The sequence below is a fragment of the Cygnus atratus genome, chromosome 11 (genome assembly GCF_013377495.2).
Source record: "Cygnus atratus isolate AKBS03 ecotype Queensland, Australia chromosome 11, CAtr_DNAZoo_HiC_assembly, whole genome shotgun sequence".
Lineage (NCBI taxonomy): Eukaryota > Metazoa > Chordata > Aves > Anseriformes > Anatidae > Cygnus > Cygnus atratus.
Window position 1 is genome coordinate 5,034,733 of NC_066372.1, and position 18,572 is coordinate 5,053,304.

The 18,572-nt window shown below is 33.6% G+C and overlaps 1 protein-coding gene across 4 annotated transcripts in view; it reads right to left on the reverse strand.

Annotated features, from left to right (window-relative positions):
- Window positions 1-18,572, reverse strand: part of LRRC49 (leucine rich repeat containing 49) — a 42,106-nt gene that overhangs the window by 1,498 nt on the left and 22,036 nt on the right. For all 4 annotated transcript variants that reach the window (XM_035553781.2, XM_035553780.2, XM_050712906.1 and 1 more), the window contains 6 exons: window positions 12,534-12,617; window positions 9,241-9,392; window positions 5,702-5,939; window positions 4,311-4,496; window positions 2,014-2,123; window positions 806-959 (listed from right to left, as the gene is read on the reverse strand). In XM_035553781.2, coding sequence (XP_035409674.1) covers window positions 806-959; window positions 2,014-2,123; window positions 4,311-4,496; window positions 5,702-5,939; window positions 9,241-9,392; window positions 12,534-12,617 — 924 coding nt within the window. The remainder of the gene's footprint in view (window positions 1-805; window positions 960-2,013; window positions 2,124-4,310; window positions 4,497-5,701; window positions 5,940-9,240; window positions 9,393-12,533; window positions 12,618-18,572) is intronic.

Consider the following 18,572-nt stretch of genomic DNA (forward strand, 5'->3'; position numbering starts at 1 on the left):
AGATAATAAAACCACAATGCAATAACTGAATTCAGTGTTTACTGAACTTGATTAAATTTCTGGCACCAGAGGTTTTATATATTTTGATATAATAAAAGAGCAAACGATGGGACAAATGTGGGAAGCAGGAGGCACACAACTATAACTCATGATTGCTCAGAAAGGAGATAGTGGCTGAAAGAAGCATGTTCTCCCTGGAAAAAATTTCCCTCTGACCAAGCAGATGTAGATTAGGAACATAAATTGAAACAAGAGTGACTGATGCTCTTGTCTGAAACAAACCAGTTTGCAACTTAATCAAAGTGAGTACATTTTCTATATATTTCCTTCCCTGTAACTCATTTAAAAGCTAGGGAACTTCTTTATTCCTAGACGCTGTGCTATTTCAAGTCTTGTCTGAAGGTATTTTTCACCAATTCATTTTGGGACATACTTTCCAACTTCCATAAAAAAATCCTAACATGTGCAATTCTTTGTAAAACAAAGATGTGTTCACTTCTGATATTTCACTAAGGTATGCACATTTCAATACCAATGTAATGCTTTCAGGTGAGAATGTATTTTTATCAGATTGTGGTACTACTCAGGAACCACTTCTTTAAAGACACAAACTGACCATTTTCCAGTTCTCTAGAAGAGATTAGTTTGATGAAATATTTGATCATACATGTAAATATGGCAAGCAGTGTTATTTTAAAACCATCATTCTAAATAGCACAACTGAAATTTGATATACAAATTCCATGAGTAGTAGTCAAATATATACATAATAGAGGAAGAAATTATTTTATAATGACATACTTACCTCAAGCTTTTCCATATGAACATTCTTTGCTGTATAATTCAACATTGCTCGAGCTGTGCTTTCTCCTCCAGCTCTCCTGTTATCACTACTTTCCTCAATTCCAACCCCAGATTTCTTTCCCTTTCCCTCCAGCAGATCATGGAATTGCTTCATTCTGTGGAAAGAAAATAAAGATTTACAGTTTTAATCATTGGATTTACTATTTTTTTTTTAAGTGCAGATGTCTCTAGTGATGACGAGGTGTTTTTTTTTCCTCTTCTCCCTTTGATCATATCATTTATGAGCTTTTAAGTTTATTGCATCCTCAAGTTACTCAAAATATACAGATGACTCTAAATAGTCCTCAGTTAATTTGCTTCCATACAACTGACATTTTGACATGTATCATATTTCACATCCTAAATAGGAATCCTTGCAGCTTAAATTTTAGTAAGTATCTATAGAAAACTAAAAAGTTTTTAAGCACCTTTTTTCTTACAGCATCAACCCATAAATCTGTTAACTGTTTTAGTCATCCACTTCGAAATAAATGCAAAAAAAAAAAAGTGTCTTCGTTGTGAAACTACATAAATCCTCACCAATATCAGCCCAATTGGAGAATTAAACATGCAGTGAATTTGTGCGCATGTTCCTATCATCTTTCTTCGGAGACGTCATACAACCTCTGAAAACATCTGTCTTCATGAATCAGGAAGTGCTAATATTACTGCAGTACTCAGGACACCTATCTTTCCTAAGTTATTTGTGGAATTTGTATCTTTTTACCTAGAAAGAATTTATCATGACAGCGTGGAAAAGAATTAAAACAATACATTCCAGACAAATTCCAGTTTAGTTCATTTTGCTTACGTACAGTTTCTCTGAAATTTCAACAGGATAGTACTTAGAACAAAATGAAGTTGTATCTGCTATAACAGCATATTACTGAAGTGACAATGTTTCATTCAGAGAGAAATCCCATTTCAGTTTTAAGAAATCTATAGTTTAACAAACATAGTTCTTCAAGCTGAAGCAACAGAACAGAACTAGATTTTCTGAAAAAAAAAGTAACTCAATGTTCAGAAATTTTAACAGAGAAATAAAACAAGCTAAACAAGAAAACTTCATTCTCTCAGAAATACCTGTTGCCATTTCAGTCAGTGACTGTATTATTCAAAAAAATAACAAAACCTCCGTATTCCTTCCTATATCTTAAGAACTAATTTTACCTAGATTCTCCAAATAACGAAAGCATGCGATAATGTGGCAGCTCAGAAGATGCTACATATGCCAGAATGCCAAAGAGTCTTTCCGCCATTACTGTATCGTTTTGAGTAACCTATGAGGAAAAATAAAATTGAGAGAAAGAGAGAAGTTAGAAAATTGGCACATTCATATTTCATACGTGCATTCAGAATTAACTGAAAAGTTATACAAAACACCGCATGAAGACATATTCCAGGCATATCTTCAAAACTTAGATTTGCTTCTACTAGTACTTTAAATATACTTAAATTTATGGTCTCTGATTTTGGCAGCATCACAGAAAAGATTTATTTTAAAAGAAGTGTGTATATATTTATATATATAAAAATAAAAGTAAATAAAAGAGATAAATGGCAGTGTTTCTCAAGCCTACAAAGTTTACCTTCCTCCATTGTACTTCGCTAAATGTGATCCATACTGTTGTGTCAAAATTACAACAAAGATGTCCCTTTAACATACTTTCAATGGCTGAAAGTTTTTCACGATGAATTTTACAGATTTCTGTTTGGATAAAGCATGTTGAAGGTTTTGTTGTTTGGTTGATTTTTGTTACTGCTTTTTGTTTGCCTTAGCTTGTACATTCTAGAGACCATGGTCTGTGTTTCTTCTGTCCTTAGGGAATTTATGAACTGATTTGAACTGCCAAAAGTTTGTTGGCAAAATTTCTAGACCCCTGGATTTCCATTGACTGCACAAGGAATCTTTATGATCACTTAAATCTGACATGGACAACACAGTCCAACGAAATTCATTCAATGACTTCTTCACTTCTGGATCAAATTTAATTTCTGTACATCTTAAGATATTTTTGGCAAGCAACCCATTTTTAAATAAGCTTCAATAATCACAATACTTACTAAGAACTTTCAAATATTTGCATAATACAGAACAAAAAAAGCATGTGAATAAAATTAAATTGATTCAAATTAATGTAACCTTATCATATTCCTGTTTAATGTTTATAGACGATACAACAAATCTTTGGCCTGACGTACACTGCAACACCAAAAGGCAAGGAGAAATTCACTACAGAAAACATAGTTCAGGAAATCAGACACATGAATTCAATGTTGTTTTCACAGTGATTAGTTTTGCTCATTGTTACTTAAAATGGAAAAAACCGTATTTAGTTGTCTAAGAGTAGAAGACCTTGCTAAACAGTCTATTAGCAGTAGCAAGGTCTAAAACAGAGTGCACAAGGCAGTGAGGGAAACAAAGGGCATTACAGACAGAAACATGTCTGCCAGAGAAATACGTGATTTTTATTTATTTAAGTTAAGAGAAGCACAAAGTCAAGGTCAACAGAAACACTAATACTAAATTCACTCTTGAGTTCATAGAAATTTATGTTCTCTATCTTACTGCAGTACATGCTTTTCTCCATTACTCACAAAAAGATTGTAACAGTAATATCACATCAATGTCAGCCTATTACACGTGCCTCTTTCCAAGTTCAGTATGTTAGGAAAACAGGCACCAACCCAATCACTGTAATGCATCTGTTATATTGCGTGCCATAGCACTTGGTGCAGAGAATTTTGTGAAGTTTAGTAACTTCAAACCTTGACAGCTCTTTTTTTTTTTGATTAATCCAAGATTACTATCACTAGGAAAACTTCAAACAGCATGTCTCAGAGAACTTTCTTCTTAAAAACTAATGCTCTTGTACAAAGCAAAAAGGAAAAAAATTCTCTTTGAGACACTTTTCTTCAGTATACTAAAAGAAAAGTTGATTTTAGCTATATTACATAACACTGGAAAAATATAAGTAATACACTGTAAGCTACTAGATAGTCTGTCAAAAGCACATTTCTGCACTCGTGTTCAATGTTAGCATTCTAATCCTTTTGAATATAGCATAATAGAATAGTGCTTCTTAAAATCAAAAGTAAAACCTAACAGTTCTTTAAATTTTTTAAAGCATATTCCAAAATTATAATAAAAAGTTTTCCCCTTAGGTGTATCTGTCACTCAGGTGGAAGTTTGAACTACTGTTTGCTATTGAAAGCATCTGAAACAATACCACATTTTAATGAAAAACAAAGCATTTTCTCTGCTTTTCTAATTGTAACACAGTGCAGTTACTTAACAAATGCATAGTACAATAAGTTATGTGATAGAGTGCACTTTTTTTTTCCATAATATTGAAATGACAATGTCATCATTCTGCTCATTCTACTAGTGACTCACTTGCATTTTTAAAAACAATGTTAACTTATCTTGTAAGACCAGTACTAAGAAAGAAGCAACAATGTCTTACCTCAATTCCATTTATCTTCTGTAGATTAAGATGGTTCAGTCTAAACAGAACATAGTATTTCCACAAAGTAAAACTGACGACTGGATTTCCCTGAGGATCAACTGTTAACTGTTCAATGCGATGCACCTGGCCTAATGCATTGAATTGCTTCAGTGTCAAAAGATTCGTCTCCTTAAACTTCAGGTGCTTTAAAAAAAAGTTCAAAGCACAGTAAATTAAGTAAGGAAATCACTAATGAGTGATCACTATGAGAACATAACGATTCCTACTCTGTTCAACACAAATCACTTTCAAACTTAAAGTCTTTAGGTCTGACTACACAACTGAGCTCACTTCATTTACAGTCTTTGGGGAGAAAAAACATCGATGTATCAACTAAACGGTGTATTACATATATTTTAAAATGTCAACATTACAAACCCCCAGGTAATTTATAAACCCTTTAGTAACAACACTATCGTTTTCATGTTACAAAAAGAGTGGTACTGCTTGAGCAAGATTTATTTCAATTCTGTAAACAAATACAACATTCACGCAAAAATCAGTACAGTATTTTAAATGTTCTGTTTCTGACTGTCACAAGCTGGCATTAAAGTCTGCTGTTTCTTTGAACAGTGCCATATAGCAGTGTCCCTATAAGCATGGTAAATTCATCTACACAGCAGCACACTGGGGGTAAGAGGAAAAATTGATGGTGAAGATAAAGAAATCTAGCTGAGATTCTGCTATCCCTAACAAGTTTCTGAATGAAACAAGTTCCCCACAAACTCATTTATCTCAATGAAACCATTACGTAGTATTATACTTAAAAAGAAGTAGGGAGCTAAGCAGGCATATCATCTGACTGACAAGTTAATTTATGTATGCCATCACTACTTTATTATTTGCTTCAAAGCTAAAGATTTACAAGTCCAAGAAAAAAATTAACTAAAAGGTTCTCATTATGTTGTTTCGCTTCATCAAGAAGTGAAGAATTCCAAGAGTTGTACTGATTTAACCAGCTATTACCTTTGAATTTTACGTCTCTCTTCTACTCTATCAGCTATTTGCTCTTTGAACTTACAATACAAACAAAAGTCTCCTGATACTATCAATCTGTAATATTGTAGAAAAACAATACCATGTTTCTACATCAGTTTTTCTTAAAGAATCAGATAGGTCAACTATGGGAAATAATTACTAGTCTGAAAAGAAAACAACCATTCTGTTTGAGAATCTGTCTTGTATTTAAAAAGTGTCAAATTAAACAAAACATTATAGGATAAAACCAATGTAATTCACAAAAGTATCTATTTACATAAAAACAGTTGAGGGTGACTGCCAAACTAAGGTTCCATTGCAAAATAAATAGTCCACAGCTGTTCACACAGATGACATTGAGCCATTCTTACCACAGAATTAGGAAATTTTAACCTCAGTTTTGTTAACACTTGAACAATTTCATCAAATTCCATGAACATAAAGGAGACTGTGACAACAGATCCAGCTGTTTGAACACTCCAGTTTCGATCCAGGCACTCCAGTGCTCCAGAACCATACAAGTAAAGAGTGTCTCCTTCCACTTCCACCAAATGAGAATCAAGAACAGACAAGCCTTGTACAGCACTGCTCAATATTGTATCAAGAGACCTGTGGAGGAAATAAAAATGCAGTAATATAAGTTAGATTGTTTCACAGCAGTAAAGCCATTTCTATTGAACGATGGTCTTTTCATTTACTAAAATCTGACCTGTCAAATATGGTTGCCATGCTCAGCATTTATTCATTTTCACTACCCAGTCTGGTTCAAAAATGTTAAGGGCTAGAAAATCCTCTTTTCATCAAGTAATGTTACAGCAGCTCTACTGCTTCAGCGGAAAGACTTTGTGTTAGGGTTGGTGAGACCAAAAAATGTCGTTCATTTTTAATAACCTGTTTAAAGATTTTACCTCAGAATGTTAACTTGTTTTAGCTATCTAAAATCAACTTCAACCTATGTTACTTATCTAAGCAAAGCCACCTTCAGATTCTGTTCTCTATATAAACTGTAAAAGTTACAACATGAGTAAGCACAGTAGGATCCAGCCTGTTAAGATCAGACAGTTATTAAAACCAACCAAGGATAAAGCTATTCACAGCGCTGAACAATTACTTGCATTCTTAACAACAGTATCACTTCTTAGTTAAAACCCTTATGTCACACTATCAGGATTCATTAGTCTGCTTTGAGATGAAAATAATCTTGTTATCCTTGTTTAATCTTTAATTATTAAGGATTATTACACATTTATTTTAAAATAACGTGAGCTTCCCAATTCAGAAGACTGATTTTTAAATTAAACAATAGATCCAGGTATTCTCAACTCTCATCTCATTGCATCTTACTTCCACAGAACACATTCAGCTGAGCAGACCTGAAACGCACAAAGAATTCAAGATGAGCACAAACTACTGGTTTAGAAAGCTGTGTAGTGATGGTTACTGTTTTGTTCTTTACAACCTTCCCAATATATTTAATGTATTTTGTTTTTTTGACTATTAGCGATCACTCAGCAGATGTTTTCTTGACAATTCCTTCCAGAAGTTCACCCTTGACTGGAAATGGTTATTCGGGAGCCCATTAATTCACACATGAAGATATAATTACTTATCCATGCTGACTTTCACCTGCCATTTTATTGCTTAGTTGCTCATGTTGAGTGTTCCAAAATTCTTTACTACTATATAGCATATTAGGAGGTCCATGTCAATTTTAACCTATCAGGAGTAAAACAGCATCATGGGCTACATGGCAAAAACACAGCGATGTTGTCTAAGCCTTCTTTACTTTAACACACATTGCCATGTCTTCATTTATCTCTTTAAACTAATCTAAATCATTGATAAACATTAGTATCACACTTTCATTTCTCTACCCTTTCATGAAAAAGAAAAAAATTCCAAACCTACCTCTCCAATTCAGAACACAGAATGAAATTGCCTAAGAGTATTATGAGTATATGTGCAAATAAAACACATTGTTTATGTCGTTAAAAATTGGGGGGGGGGGGGGGGGGGGGGGGGGGTGATTTTATTATTTTTTTTTAATTTTCAAAAGTAACTACTTTGACTTCCAAAATGCATTCTACAAATCAAACTACAAACACTTCCACAAGAACCTGGAAACTGATGTTATGCATTATGTTTTATTATTTTAGATTTGACAAAAGTCATAACATTCAGTCAGGAAACTACTTGGAATATACCAACTTTAGTCACTGTATCCAGCATAAGCAAAGACAGCTTTGCAGCAAGATCTCTCCTATAACTCCATGGAAAGAGCCTTAATATTTTACTTTAAAGCATGATTTCTCAAGCAATGAAAATCTGTTCATTACCAGATTAATGCTCCAACTACTGTAGTTACATTGTCTTGATCGGAGGGGATGATTACTAACTGTGTAATTAAACTGTGAAGAAGGCAAAAAAGCAGAGACTCTGCATATGGCTGGGGGGAAAGCTTCAGAAACAAGAAGAACAGGAAGGAGTATAGCAGTTTAAAAATGTCAAGAAAAAAGTTTCAGAAAGATGCTGCACTTGAGCGTAGATAAAAGCCAGATCTAGTCAATAATAGACTGAACCTCAGATTGATTCTGTTTGTGAAAGAGAGACTTCCTGACTGCACTTGATGTTTCCCGTGTTGATCAGACGCAGCAGGAATCTGTACTTGCTATTAAATTTCTGCAGACTATTTTTCAGGCTTTTGCCTGAGCTTACCAGGTTGAAAATGTGTTAGTTCGGTTTTAGCCAATGCAAGATAAACTTTATCCACTAAATTCTGTATTTAGTTTTTCAATTATTGGAGTGCCAGGTAGCTACCTTTTAGATGCAAAGTAGTAAACCAATGAGTGTATCACAGAAATAATACAATTAGAACATTGACTGTATTGATAAACACATTAGATAGTTGGTGCACTTAAGGGTTTTGTTTTGTTTTAAGTAACTGAATTGTCATCTAGACTGAAGTTTTAGATGGATTAATTTAACCTTTGTGAAAGACCAAATGATTATACTTTTAATAGATTATACTTTTAATAGAAATCTAACAGCAATCGTAAATTGGTTTAACCAGTGTCAATGAGGAATTTGAAATTTCATTTAGATATACATACCTATTGATATCATTAGATATATCTCTATCTCAAACAGATATACCTATTGCTTTCAAATGTGAATTATACGTGCATACAGTTTTCCAGAGGTCTAGTTAGACTAAAATCCTTTTGCCATAAGGATTTAATTCCTTAAATAGAAACTTAAAGAAACACCAATGTTACTTTGAAACTTTTCTAAATTTACTTTAAAAAGTAAAAATAAAATGTAACTTTTTTTTTTAAGCTAACAATACAGATATCATCTCAGGCAACATCAAGTGAAAAATAAAACTAAGTCTATGTCAAAGAACTGTTTTTGCTAAAATAGCAAGGGTATTTGAAGAAAGCAGTCCAGTAGGAGATCTTGCTGTTCAAACCGAGAACATAAATTCAAGACTCAGCTTACAAAACCTCTTCATATACACTGAAATTACAATTGTTGGCAATAAAGGTAAAAGTCTAAGCTGTCAAGGAAATGAATGGCCTTAAGCAGGCTCAAGAATTCATATTAAACATTTCTTGTAAACATGAAAACCTCCCTTATTTAGCAAAATCACAAAAATTTAGTGCCAACTTCTTTAGTAATGTAACAGCAGCTAGTTGACTAAGTATATATTAGTTATTATGGTGATACCTGTTGACTATTAATAAACTAAAAATCTTTTCAGGATGATTTTGGATATATTAATTTTGTAATTACTTCACAAAATTCATACTGCAAAAGATGTTTTACTTTTTGATCATGAAATAGCAAGATCTCAGAGCTGATAACATGAACGTAAGACATGAACAGAAAGAATTATTTCTGAATAAAATACCTGCTTTCTTCAGGAAACACATATGCAGTACTGCCATTGATCTGACAGGGTTCATTATCTTTATCTTGGTTTAAAGAAGCCACAAGAGCTGTTCGATTCTGCTGTATCTCCCACTGGCGAGCAATATTACAAATTGTTAACCGTTTCTTTTCCTGAAACAAAAGTCATAGTAAATTATGACACTGCAGTATCAACTCACTTGTTTGATCCAACACAAATATGTTGCTTAATCAAAACGTGGTTAATATTTTAAATTGAAGAAAGAAGTACTGGTTCACATTAAAACCAACGTGTCACTCTAGCGCTATTCTGCGTAACTGCAAGGGAATAACATTTTCACAAAATTTGCAATAACAGAAACAAGTAACTTAATAAAGATGTAAGCTGTATATCAGTAAGTTTAAACTAGTTGATTTGGCTAACCACACAAGTCTGTCTTTGACTATCTGGAGCTGCTTGTACTACACCTCCCATAGAACAGGGCAAATCAATGCAAAACACACAGCTGTATTACAGTCTCCTTTTTCAAATAGAAAAAAGAATATTTATTTGATATGCCTATTCAGAAAGGCAGAGGACAAGAGTAAGTCTGATTTTATGGTTTGAAATTAACACTTTCTGATATATTAAGTTTGACCTATACTCTCTAAGCTCCTAAATTTAATCTATAAAAGCAACATGGGACTGTTAACATTATGCTTTTACTTAATTCCTTTCACATTAGGCAAATTGCAGACATCACTGTACTTGAGTTCACTAAGAACATTCCTCACAATGCTGGTCTATGTTAGAGGTGGGAAGTATAAAGCTTTACAAATGAACATCTTCCTTTAAAAAAGGGAAACATTAACAAAAAAAAAGTGAGCATTTTATAATCTGTGACTACGCAGCCTAGGTATTTCCTTAAAATTAATATTGAGATTTGCAAATTAAGAGCAACTGCATATAAATGTTTCACAGTAAAATATTTAATACGAACATGTAAATCCCTCATGCTTTAAACTACTGTACTCATTAAAGAATAAATATCAAGATCAGTTTCAGTGATTGATAGTGCAGAGATAAATCCACTAGACTTCCAATTATGATAAAAATCATGTCCATAATAGCTTGTAACAATGACACAAAATACATGGAAACTGCTTTAACGTTTTTCTTCTACTAAAAGTATTTTATTTTAAAGAGTTAAAAATTCTGCTGTTTCATACTCAGTTTGCCTAAAGAGTCATTATGTTATCTGGTTATATAACACCATGTGTCCCACAAAAATACACATCAGTGATGGAAAGGTTCCATATCACAAGAAGAGGAAGTTGAAATGTCCAGATTTTCTTTTAGTCACATTAGGTAAATTCTGTATAAGAGGGTGAGGGTCTCCTCATAGAGTGAGCCACTGTACAGCTAATTACTTGCTAGAAAATGAATGCTCATGATGTCGTCTACACTGCAGACAGTTTATAAAAGTTTGGAGGAAAGTGACAACCACTGACATTCCAGAATAAGATTCTCTAAATATTTTCTTCAGAAATAACTATGATTAAAATCCTATACCTGGAGATTTTTGCCACTGGATATTATATCTATTAGCAGATTTGTTCCATTCATTTCGAATGTGTGAAACAGGGAAGAAAAAAGAAAACAAGGAAAACAAACAACAACAAAAAACAAACACACAAGAACATATGAACATATTTACTACGGAAAAAGATAAATGACCTCACTGAATCATGCAAAATATACTGTCATTTGACATTTATGCCACTTAACTATTTGAAGATGAGAAGAAACCTCAATTAAGCAACAAAACCTTCATTTTAAAGTTGAAAACTGAGTAAAGGCACTGTAAGTTAAAAGTGATTTTTTTTTTTGTCTTTTTTCCCCGTAAAGGAAGTTTCCATTGGCAAAATGCACTGAGTAATCTATGCCACCAAGGCAAACAATCCCCCTACTACAAGGAAACATTACATAAGTGGTTAAGAACATGAACTACAAACACACGCAAACTTTCTTTCAGTCCAGTTAGCTTGTCAAAAGCCTAAAGCAACATCATGTATAAATATTATTTACTCATTTCCCATTTCTTTGGGTTACTGAGACCTGGCACCAAAACTTCAAACCCAAGCAGACTTCAAATTTATCTGTATCTTACATTAAAGAGCACTGTTTAAAAAAAAAAAGTGTTTCTAAGACTGTTTTGTTGAATTTTTAGTGTTTGTTTTTTCTTTTGTAAAACAAAAGAATCCAAAAATTCTTGAATGCAAACATACATTCTTGTGCAGTACACATGGAATTCTTTTTTCCATTCATACATTTGGCTCTTTTTAACAAACAGCCTTTAATCTGTTGTTAACATTCTGTTTGTACATAATTCTGAAAATTTAAAAGGTATATTTGCTACAATTCCTCATACAGCCTCTTGCAACTGCTTTTAGTCTAACTCCCCTGATGAAATATGCTTTGACCTAGACAATTTAGTAATATGGATACATGATTACTTTTTTCAGTTTGCCAAATTAGAAGAGATTTTTGTATAACCATTACTGGACGACAAAGAAGTTTAAAAGGCACTCCTATTAAAAGAAAAAAATTGATTTGGGAACACATTCACAGAATAAAGAGAATGCTGATATTCTTACATCCTTGAACGCTGGTCTCCTACTAGCAGTGTTGGTCATTTAGTCACTGGCCTGTAAGAGTATTCTGGAGTGTGCCTCTGTCTCCCCTGTTGGAGCTATTCCATCTCATACGTAAAAGCATTAACCAGGCCTGTCAGTACAGTACATAAGTGTTCCTCTGAAAAAAGAAGACAGCTGGAGTCTGTTGCTCTGATAACTGCTTAGCTCTTTCCACAGAGAGGAATAACTTCAACAGGAAAGAATGAAGGAAAAGCTACTTCAGAAAACCCTTTATGTCAGCACTCACCTGATGGGGAAGACCAAGTTCAAGGAATCTGAAATCACTGCAAAGTCTCTTGGTTTTACTTTATCTCTAGATTTGAGAAAATGGAGTTTGCCATCCTTTTACATATGTTAGCACATGCACATGCAATTGTGTTTTTTTGTTGTTGTTGTTGGGTTTTTTTTTTGGTAAAGGGTAACTTGAATAGTTCACTGAAGAGTTTCAGATGTAGAGTGAACTGTTTAAGCTGTAAAAAAAAAGTTTAAAAAAATAGAGATACATTGGGAGAACTAAGAAATACGGCAAAAATATTAAGTTATAGAATATTAATGTAAACTAGTTTCTAGTAGATTTACCTAATTTTAGTTAGGCTTAGAACAGCCATAAAAAAATACCTTAATCAAGCTTTGTTTATGACTTTCACGTTTCCTTTCTTCTTCTTTCCTTGCTGCAACAGATGCCATGCGTCTTTCTTCTTCCTGGACGAAAAAAATTGATAAATTTATAAAAGTATGAATTTACCTGATTCTGAAAAGCATTATTAATTAATACTAATTATTAATGTAGTTCTTTGTGTTGGTGATTTGAATACAATTTTAATGTTTATATTATTGTACTATTTTAATATTAAATGTTTTAATATTAAAATAATAAAAATCATTTACAAATAAATCAAGAAATATAAAAGGAATTATTCAAATAGAAATGCTGAAGGCAAAGCTATTTACAAAAATATTTTACAGTTCTTTGAAAAATGTAAAGCACATGATCTGTAAAACAACTAAAACATTTTAAAATACAACAATCCATTATATTCTTTGTATTTTTTGAGTATTTTCTCTAATTAGTAGGGTTTTTCGGTAAGAAAATAAAGAGAGATAGCGAGCTGATTTCCCTTTATACCTAAATCATGATCTAAAATTGTTCTCCTCAAGTTCTGTTAAAGACTGAGGAAAAGTTATCCTTTGGAAGCAGAATACAATGATCAAAGTTATCAAATGTATCAAAGTTAGTTAGCTACAGTACACAAGCATTATTTCTTGTCAAAATTATTACCTATTCATGTTCAAGAAGAAAGCCATTTATTCCTAAATAATGACAGTCAAGGAAGTGAAGATGTTTAGTTTTCCTGGTATTGCAATTTACTCCTGCAATATAGCCATATTAGGTTGAATGCTCCCTGTTTACAGAAGTCTAAACATTCTCACAGCACAGTATTTTTAGAACATGTTTTTTCCAAGTAACAAAAGAAATGTTCACTATGAAGTAAAAAGTGTAGAGTTCTTCCAACACAAATATTTAGGAAGCATACTTGAACTTATTTTGATTTACTTCATATGCCATTTGGGTGTTTGTATTAAAGTACCTTCCAAGAACATACAGAAAGTGTTTTGGTTTCCCTCAAAATAGAAAGCTCCTATCCTAGACTTTTCACTTCCACTTTCCAGAAAGTTACGTGTTAAGAGCTTTAACAAACAAAAGTGAACAGAAAACATCATAAACCATTAAGACATACTGATATGTCAAAGTTTTGATACAAATAAAACATACTATGCTTACAGAACTGTAAGAACCCCTAAGCACAGGGATAAAAGCCTACTAGAAGGCTAAAAAGGGAACCTGACACTTAGCATTACTACTACATTTTAAGAAAATAATTTCCAAAGTATAATTAGTCAGGGAAACATAGCAGGTGTACACTTATCTGCATACAGCCCCCTGAAGACCAATGATGCACCATAGATTGTGACATCAATCATAAAGGTAATTAAAAAACCGCACAACTGTTTTATGACTCTGACCTCATATACATATTCAACTTAATTCAGTTTAAGGTATGAGGTTTTATTTTTTCACCCTAAAAGAAGCATCTGTCCTTCTGAGGATTAGGTTCTGCCGGCAGCCAAGGGTCTGGTGCCATAGAATTACCGAATAATTCAAGTAAGAAGGGACCTTTGGAGTTCACTCCTCCGTATTCCTACTTAAATAAGGATCAACAATAAATTAAAAAAAAAAATACACCTATGCAGATACAGAAGGCTTTATAGACCCCAGTACAACAGAATATCACATAACGAAGCCCAATACCTGAAAGGGAAGGTTTAGGGTGAGGCTGAGAAAATCATTAATAAAAACCATGCAGGCATATGCCACAAGCATGAATATATAACTAATAGCACACAATAAAAATACTGTTCCTCAAGATATGAGGCAGAATGCTAAGAATGGTAAACATGATTCTCATGACAGCTATTCATCTCATTTACGCATTAAAGTGTACTAAGTTAGCATTTACTTCAAAAAAATGAAAAAAGTCTTAAGTTTTAAAAGTCTTATCTATTAGTGATACTATTCAATAGAAAAGTGGGTTAAAGTTGATTTTTAGCTTTCTATTTAAGCATCTTCATTTGATGTTGCATTTTTGCTTTTAACATGGCTTCCTAAAGCCAAGTTTGTTTTTTTTCCCCTCTCACCAAACTCAGTGTCTTCATCTTCTCTAACAGCTTTTGAACACTTACATAAACACTTGATAAACTTAAATCCCAGCTGGAGAGGGGTGCAAATAAGCATACTGGGCATCTGTGGAAGAAGTCAAGGTTCCTACTGTAGTAGCCTGCCAGGAAAGAGTCATCACACTAAGGAGTCTCCTAATACTCTGGCCACAGAAGAAAACAAACCTCTGAGCTCCATGTTGGACAAGGGAGGATGTTTTTCCTGAAGGCCAAAGTGCCAGACCATTACAAACAGACTTGGATGTTCTCTTTTACACTACAATCTCCTTCATTTATTAGTTCTCCACTTGCTATTTAAGAACTTACTAAATGGCTAGGAAGATGGCTTCTTCCTTCTTCATCCACCCACCCAGCCTGCCCCCAAGCATAAGTCTCACTTTCTGCAATGCATAAAACATTAACGAGATTCTGAGACTGCAGGTTTACATTTTCAGTGTGAAGCTACAGCAGTGACAGAACGAAAAAATAAAAAGGCATATTAAAGCTATTATTACCCTTATAACATTTTCCATTAGAGCTGTAAGGTAACTGCCTGTAGCTTTGGCATAGTGAGAGCTCCCCCTGCTGCCACATGAGCTCTACCACAAGTATAACACCAGAGATTTTGGCCAAACGTCTCATTGTGCAACCAGTCTTTCAAGAGGTAACATCCAGCAAGACCTGAGAAAGATCCTGAACAGAGTACAGTGGAACACACACATTCTTCCTCACTACTGTTTTTCTATTATCCAAACAAGTTAATTCCACCAAATGATGCCATTTAAGTCACAGGACAGAAAGGTACATTAGCACACAATGAATGCAGGATTACATTTCCACACTACAGCTACTTTGAAATTATTCTAATAATTTTACTATAGATTAGAAGTAGTTGTAGTATACATGATATAAACTACTGTAGCTAATAAAAAAAAAAAGAGAATATGAAGAATGGTCTGGAATACACATTTAAGCTTTCAGGGCAGAAAGAAACCAAACTACTACACTTAAAAAAGTTCTGCTTATACTCACAGAAGGCAGACTTTTTTTTTTTTTGTTACATATACCACACAGTCTATTTTAAAAAGAAGAACAAAGAGTAAGAATGTAAGTTATATTTCTACCAGAAACTTCCTATGGAAAAAAACACAAAATTTCTGACTATTCTTTAAGTGACATATGACAATGAGATATATGGGTTTTTTTATTATTATTATTATTTTTAGTATCAACTTCTCATATTTTCCTCAAGACCTTACTTAAAGGATAGGATTACAATCCACAAAAACGAATAAGAAACAAGAAGTTACAGAAGCATCTTGTTTTAAAAGGAAAGAAATTAAATTTTTAGGTGAATACTGATCTATCAAAGTTTGAGAAAGCTAAAGATTCCCATTAAGTTGATGTCTTAGATATGTAATATAAAGTGGATGTGTTTTTCCAGCTGGAAATCAACTTCTAATGTAGACAACAAATACGTGTTTACAGTTTTACAGTAAGTTTTTTCATATACATGCAAAGCCCAAACTTGTCACAGGTGACTAAGCCCCACTGATTTCACTACCAATGATTCTTTGGGTCCATGCCTCAGTGGTTTAATAGCTTAAAATTTGTACTTACCAGCTTAGTAACGAGATGGCAAGAGAAAACACCAACTTCCTCATGGGAAGATTAATAAGATGTCATAATATGATACAATCCCTTGAATAAAAGCAAATCTGCTCCAACTTAAGAAATACTATAACAATTACAATCCAAAAATATTGTGTTGAAAGTACAGTCTTTGATATTTGCAGCAGCTATATGTTTCTTAACAGTTCTTATGGCAGTTAACACCAGACTTTTTCCTCTGATGTACCCCTTTCTCCAGAGGATCTCTAGAAAACGCCTGGCACCAGAGTGTGTGTCTTCCTGAAAACCAGTATGAATAAAGCTTCAAAGTCTTTTACAAACTTTAGAATAAACTGTAAAGGATATTTTCTTCCTTAAAATAGTTTTCTTAGCCCAGTGAAGCCAGCAAGTAAAAGAAAAGTTAAAGTTAAAAGCAGAATAACAACTGTGTAAACCTCGTTTCTCAACTAGAAGAGCTTCTGAAACCATTAGTGAAGAATTCCTAGTTAGACAGAACATACATCCTAGTCCAACTCTCAGTTCTTTGCAACACAAAGCAATGAATGCTCAAGTTAGAAATGGTCTGGATGCACTTCAAGCTAATGAATAAAAGATCCTCTATATGTATTAGCTTAGGTATATTAATCAAGCAAGTAAAAGCATATACCCAATACCGTACTTCTACTTCCCCATCAAGTTACATTTGTCCCTATGGCTGACATTACTAGACAGAATAGCTGGATTTGGCATTGCCAACTCTCTAATTGTATCACAAACCTCATGATACTTGTTAGTTTTCTTAAAAACCCCTGTTTCTTAAGTCATATGATTATCTGGGTAACACAGTTTTTATTGGAAAAAATCATACAGACCCCTCTACATGAAGGAAAGGTTTAAAAACAAGTTTTCAAGGCTCAAAAACCAGAAGGCAAATAAAAAGAATGCAAAACACATTCTTTTTACAAGTAGTTTTATGAGCAGCACGACTGGTGAAGCCTGGTTTTCTATGGCTTTTTGTCTTGTGGGTTGATCCTCTTATGTTTAATAAGGTGTGAACTCAGATTAAGCTTTTCCCAAGGCTGTGCATTTCAAATAACTTTTTCCCCTACAGATCCCATATAGTCTAAAAAGGAATTAGAGCTCTTTCTACAGTTTTTCCATCACAGAGTTCTACCAGGATCTGTCTCTTCTCAATAAGGAAGAGAAGAAGAAAAGACATTTTCTTCACATGACTCAAGTTGCTGGAATAATACTGAGAAAACACTCTTTTGAAAAGCAAAGCAATTAGGCAGTATAAACTCACAAAAGAAAAAAAACTACCCACAGGATACCTGGGAACAAATAGTATTTTAGATACTGATAGTAAAATTCTAATAGCGCAAAGTACTTTATTACTAAAATTCATGTTTTCCTCATACATGTGATATTTTACATCATAATTGACTCTCTTCTATACTCAGTGGATTGGCTGCAGGACAACAGGATAGATGCCAAAACAATAGGTGCAATTTGTAATGCAGTACAGCCTTCGTACAAAGCAAATAAGCATTTAAAACAAGGAATATTTATCAGCACTTGGTCAAGAAAGACAACACTAATACTGTTACTTAAGTATGTTACATTTGTTATAGAATCAGAGTCATTTGGGTTGGAAAAGATCACCAAGTCCAACCATCAACCTCACCCTACAGAGCCCCACCACTAAACCATGTGCCTTAGTGACGTTATCTTCCTGTTGTTCAGATTTATCTTGTAAGATGACTGTGGTACACATCGCTTAAGTAGACACAGAAAAATTAGCATCGCTATTCCCAGATTAAGAAACAACATGGATGACTTAATGGCACGGCCTTCCTGACAATTTCCCTTCATCCTCTACCTTGGTGCATATTTTCCAGAAGTCTGTAGTAAGTTGTCTGCACGGCCTCTCTTCCTTATCAGTGTTACTTGAAATGGACCACCAGATTCAGAAATTAAAGGAGAGAGTAGGTTAAGCAAAGAATGCAGAAATGCAGACAAACACCGAAACAGTGTGATCACCAAGTTTCCTTAGGGTAACAGACCAAAAATAATAGAAATAATGTCAGTTTCAGTGTAAACAGACTAATGCTTTGGAAGGAATACCCTGTTCCTCCTCAGCTATACAGCAAACCAGTAAAGAATATGTTGAGAGAGCGCTAACAAAAAGCTTTGCAGTTTCTCATGTCACTTGGCAATTCTATCACATGGTATTTAGTAAGTGAAAGAGTTTGATTATTTAAAAATAAATATTTTTAAAATGAAATAAAGAAGTGGACCCTTATATAATACTGCACGAAAGGAAAAAGGTTA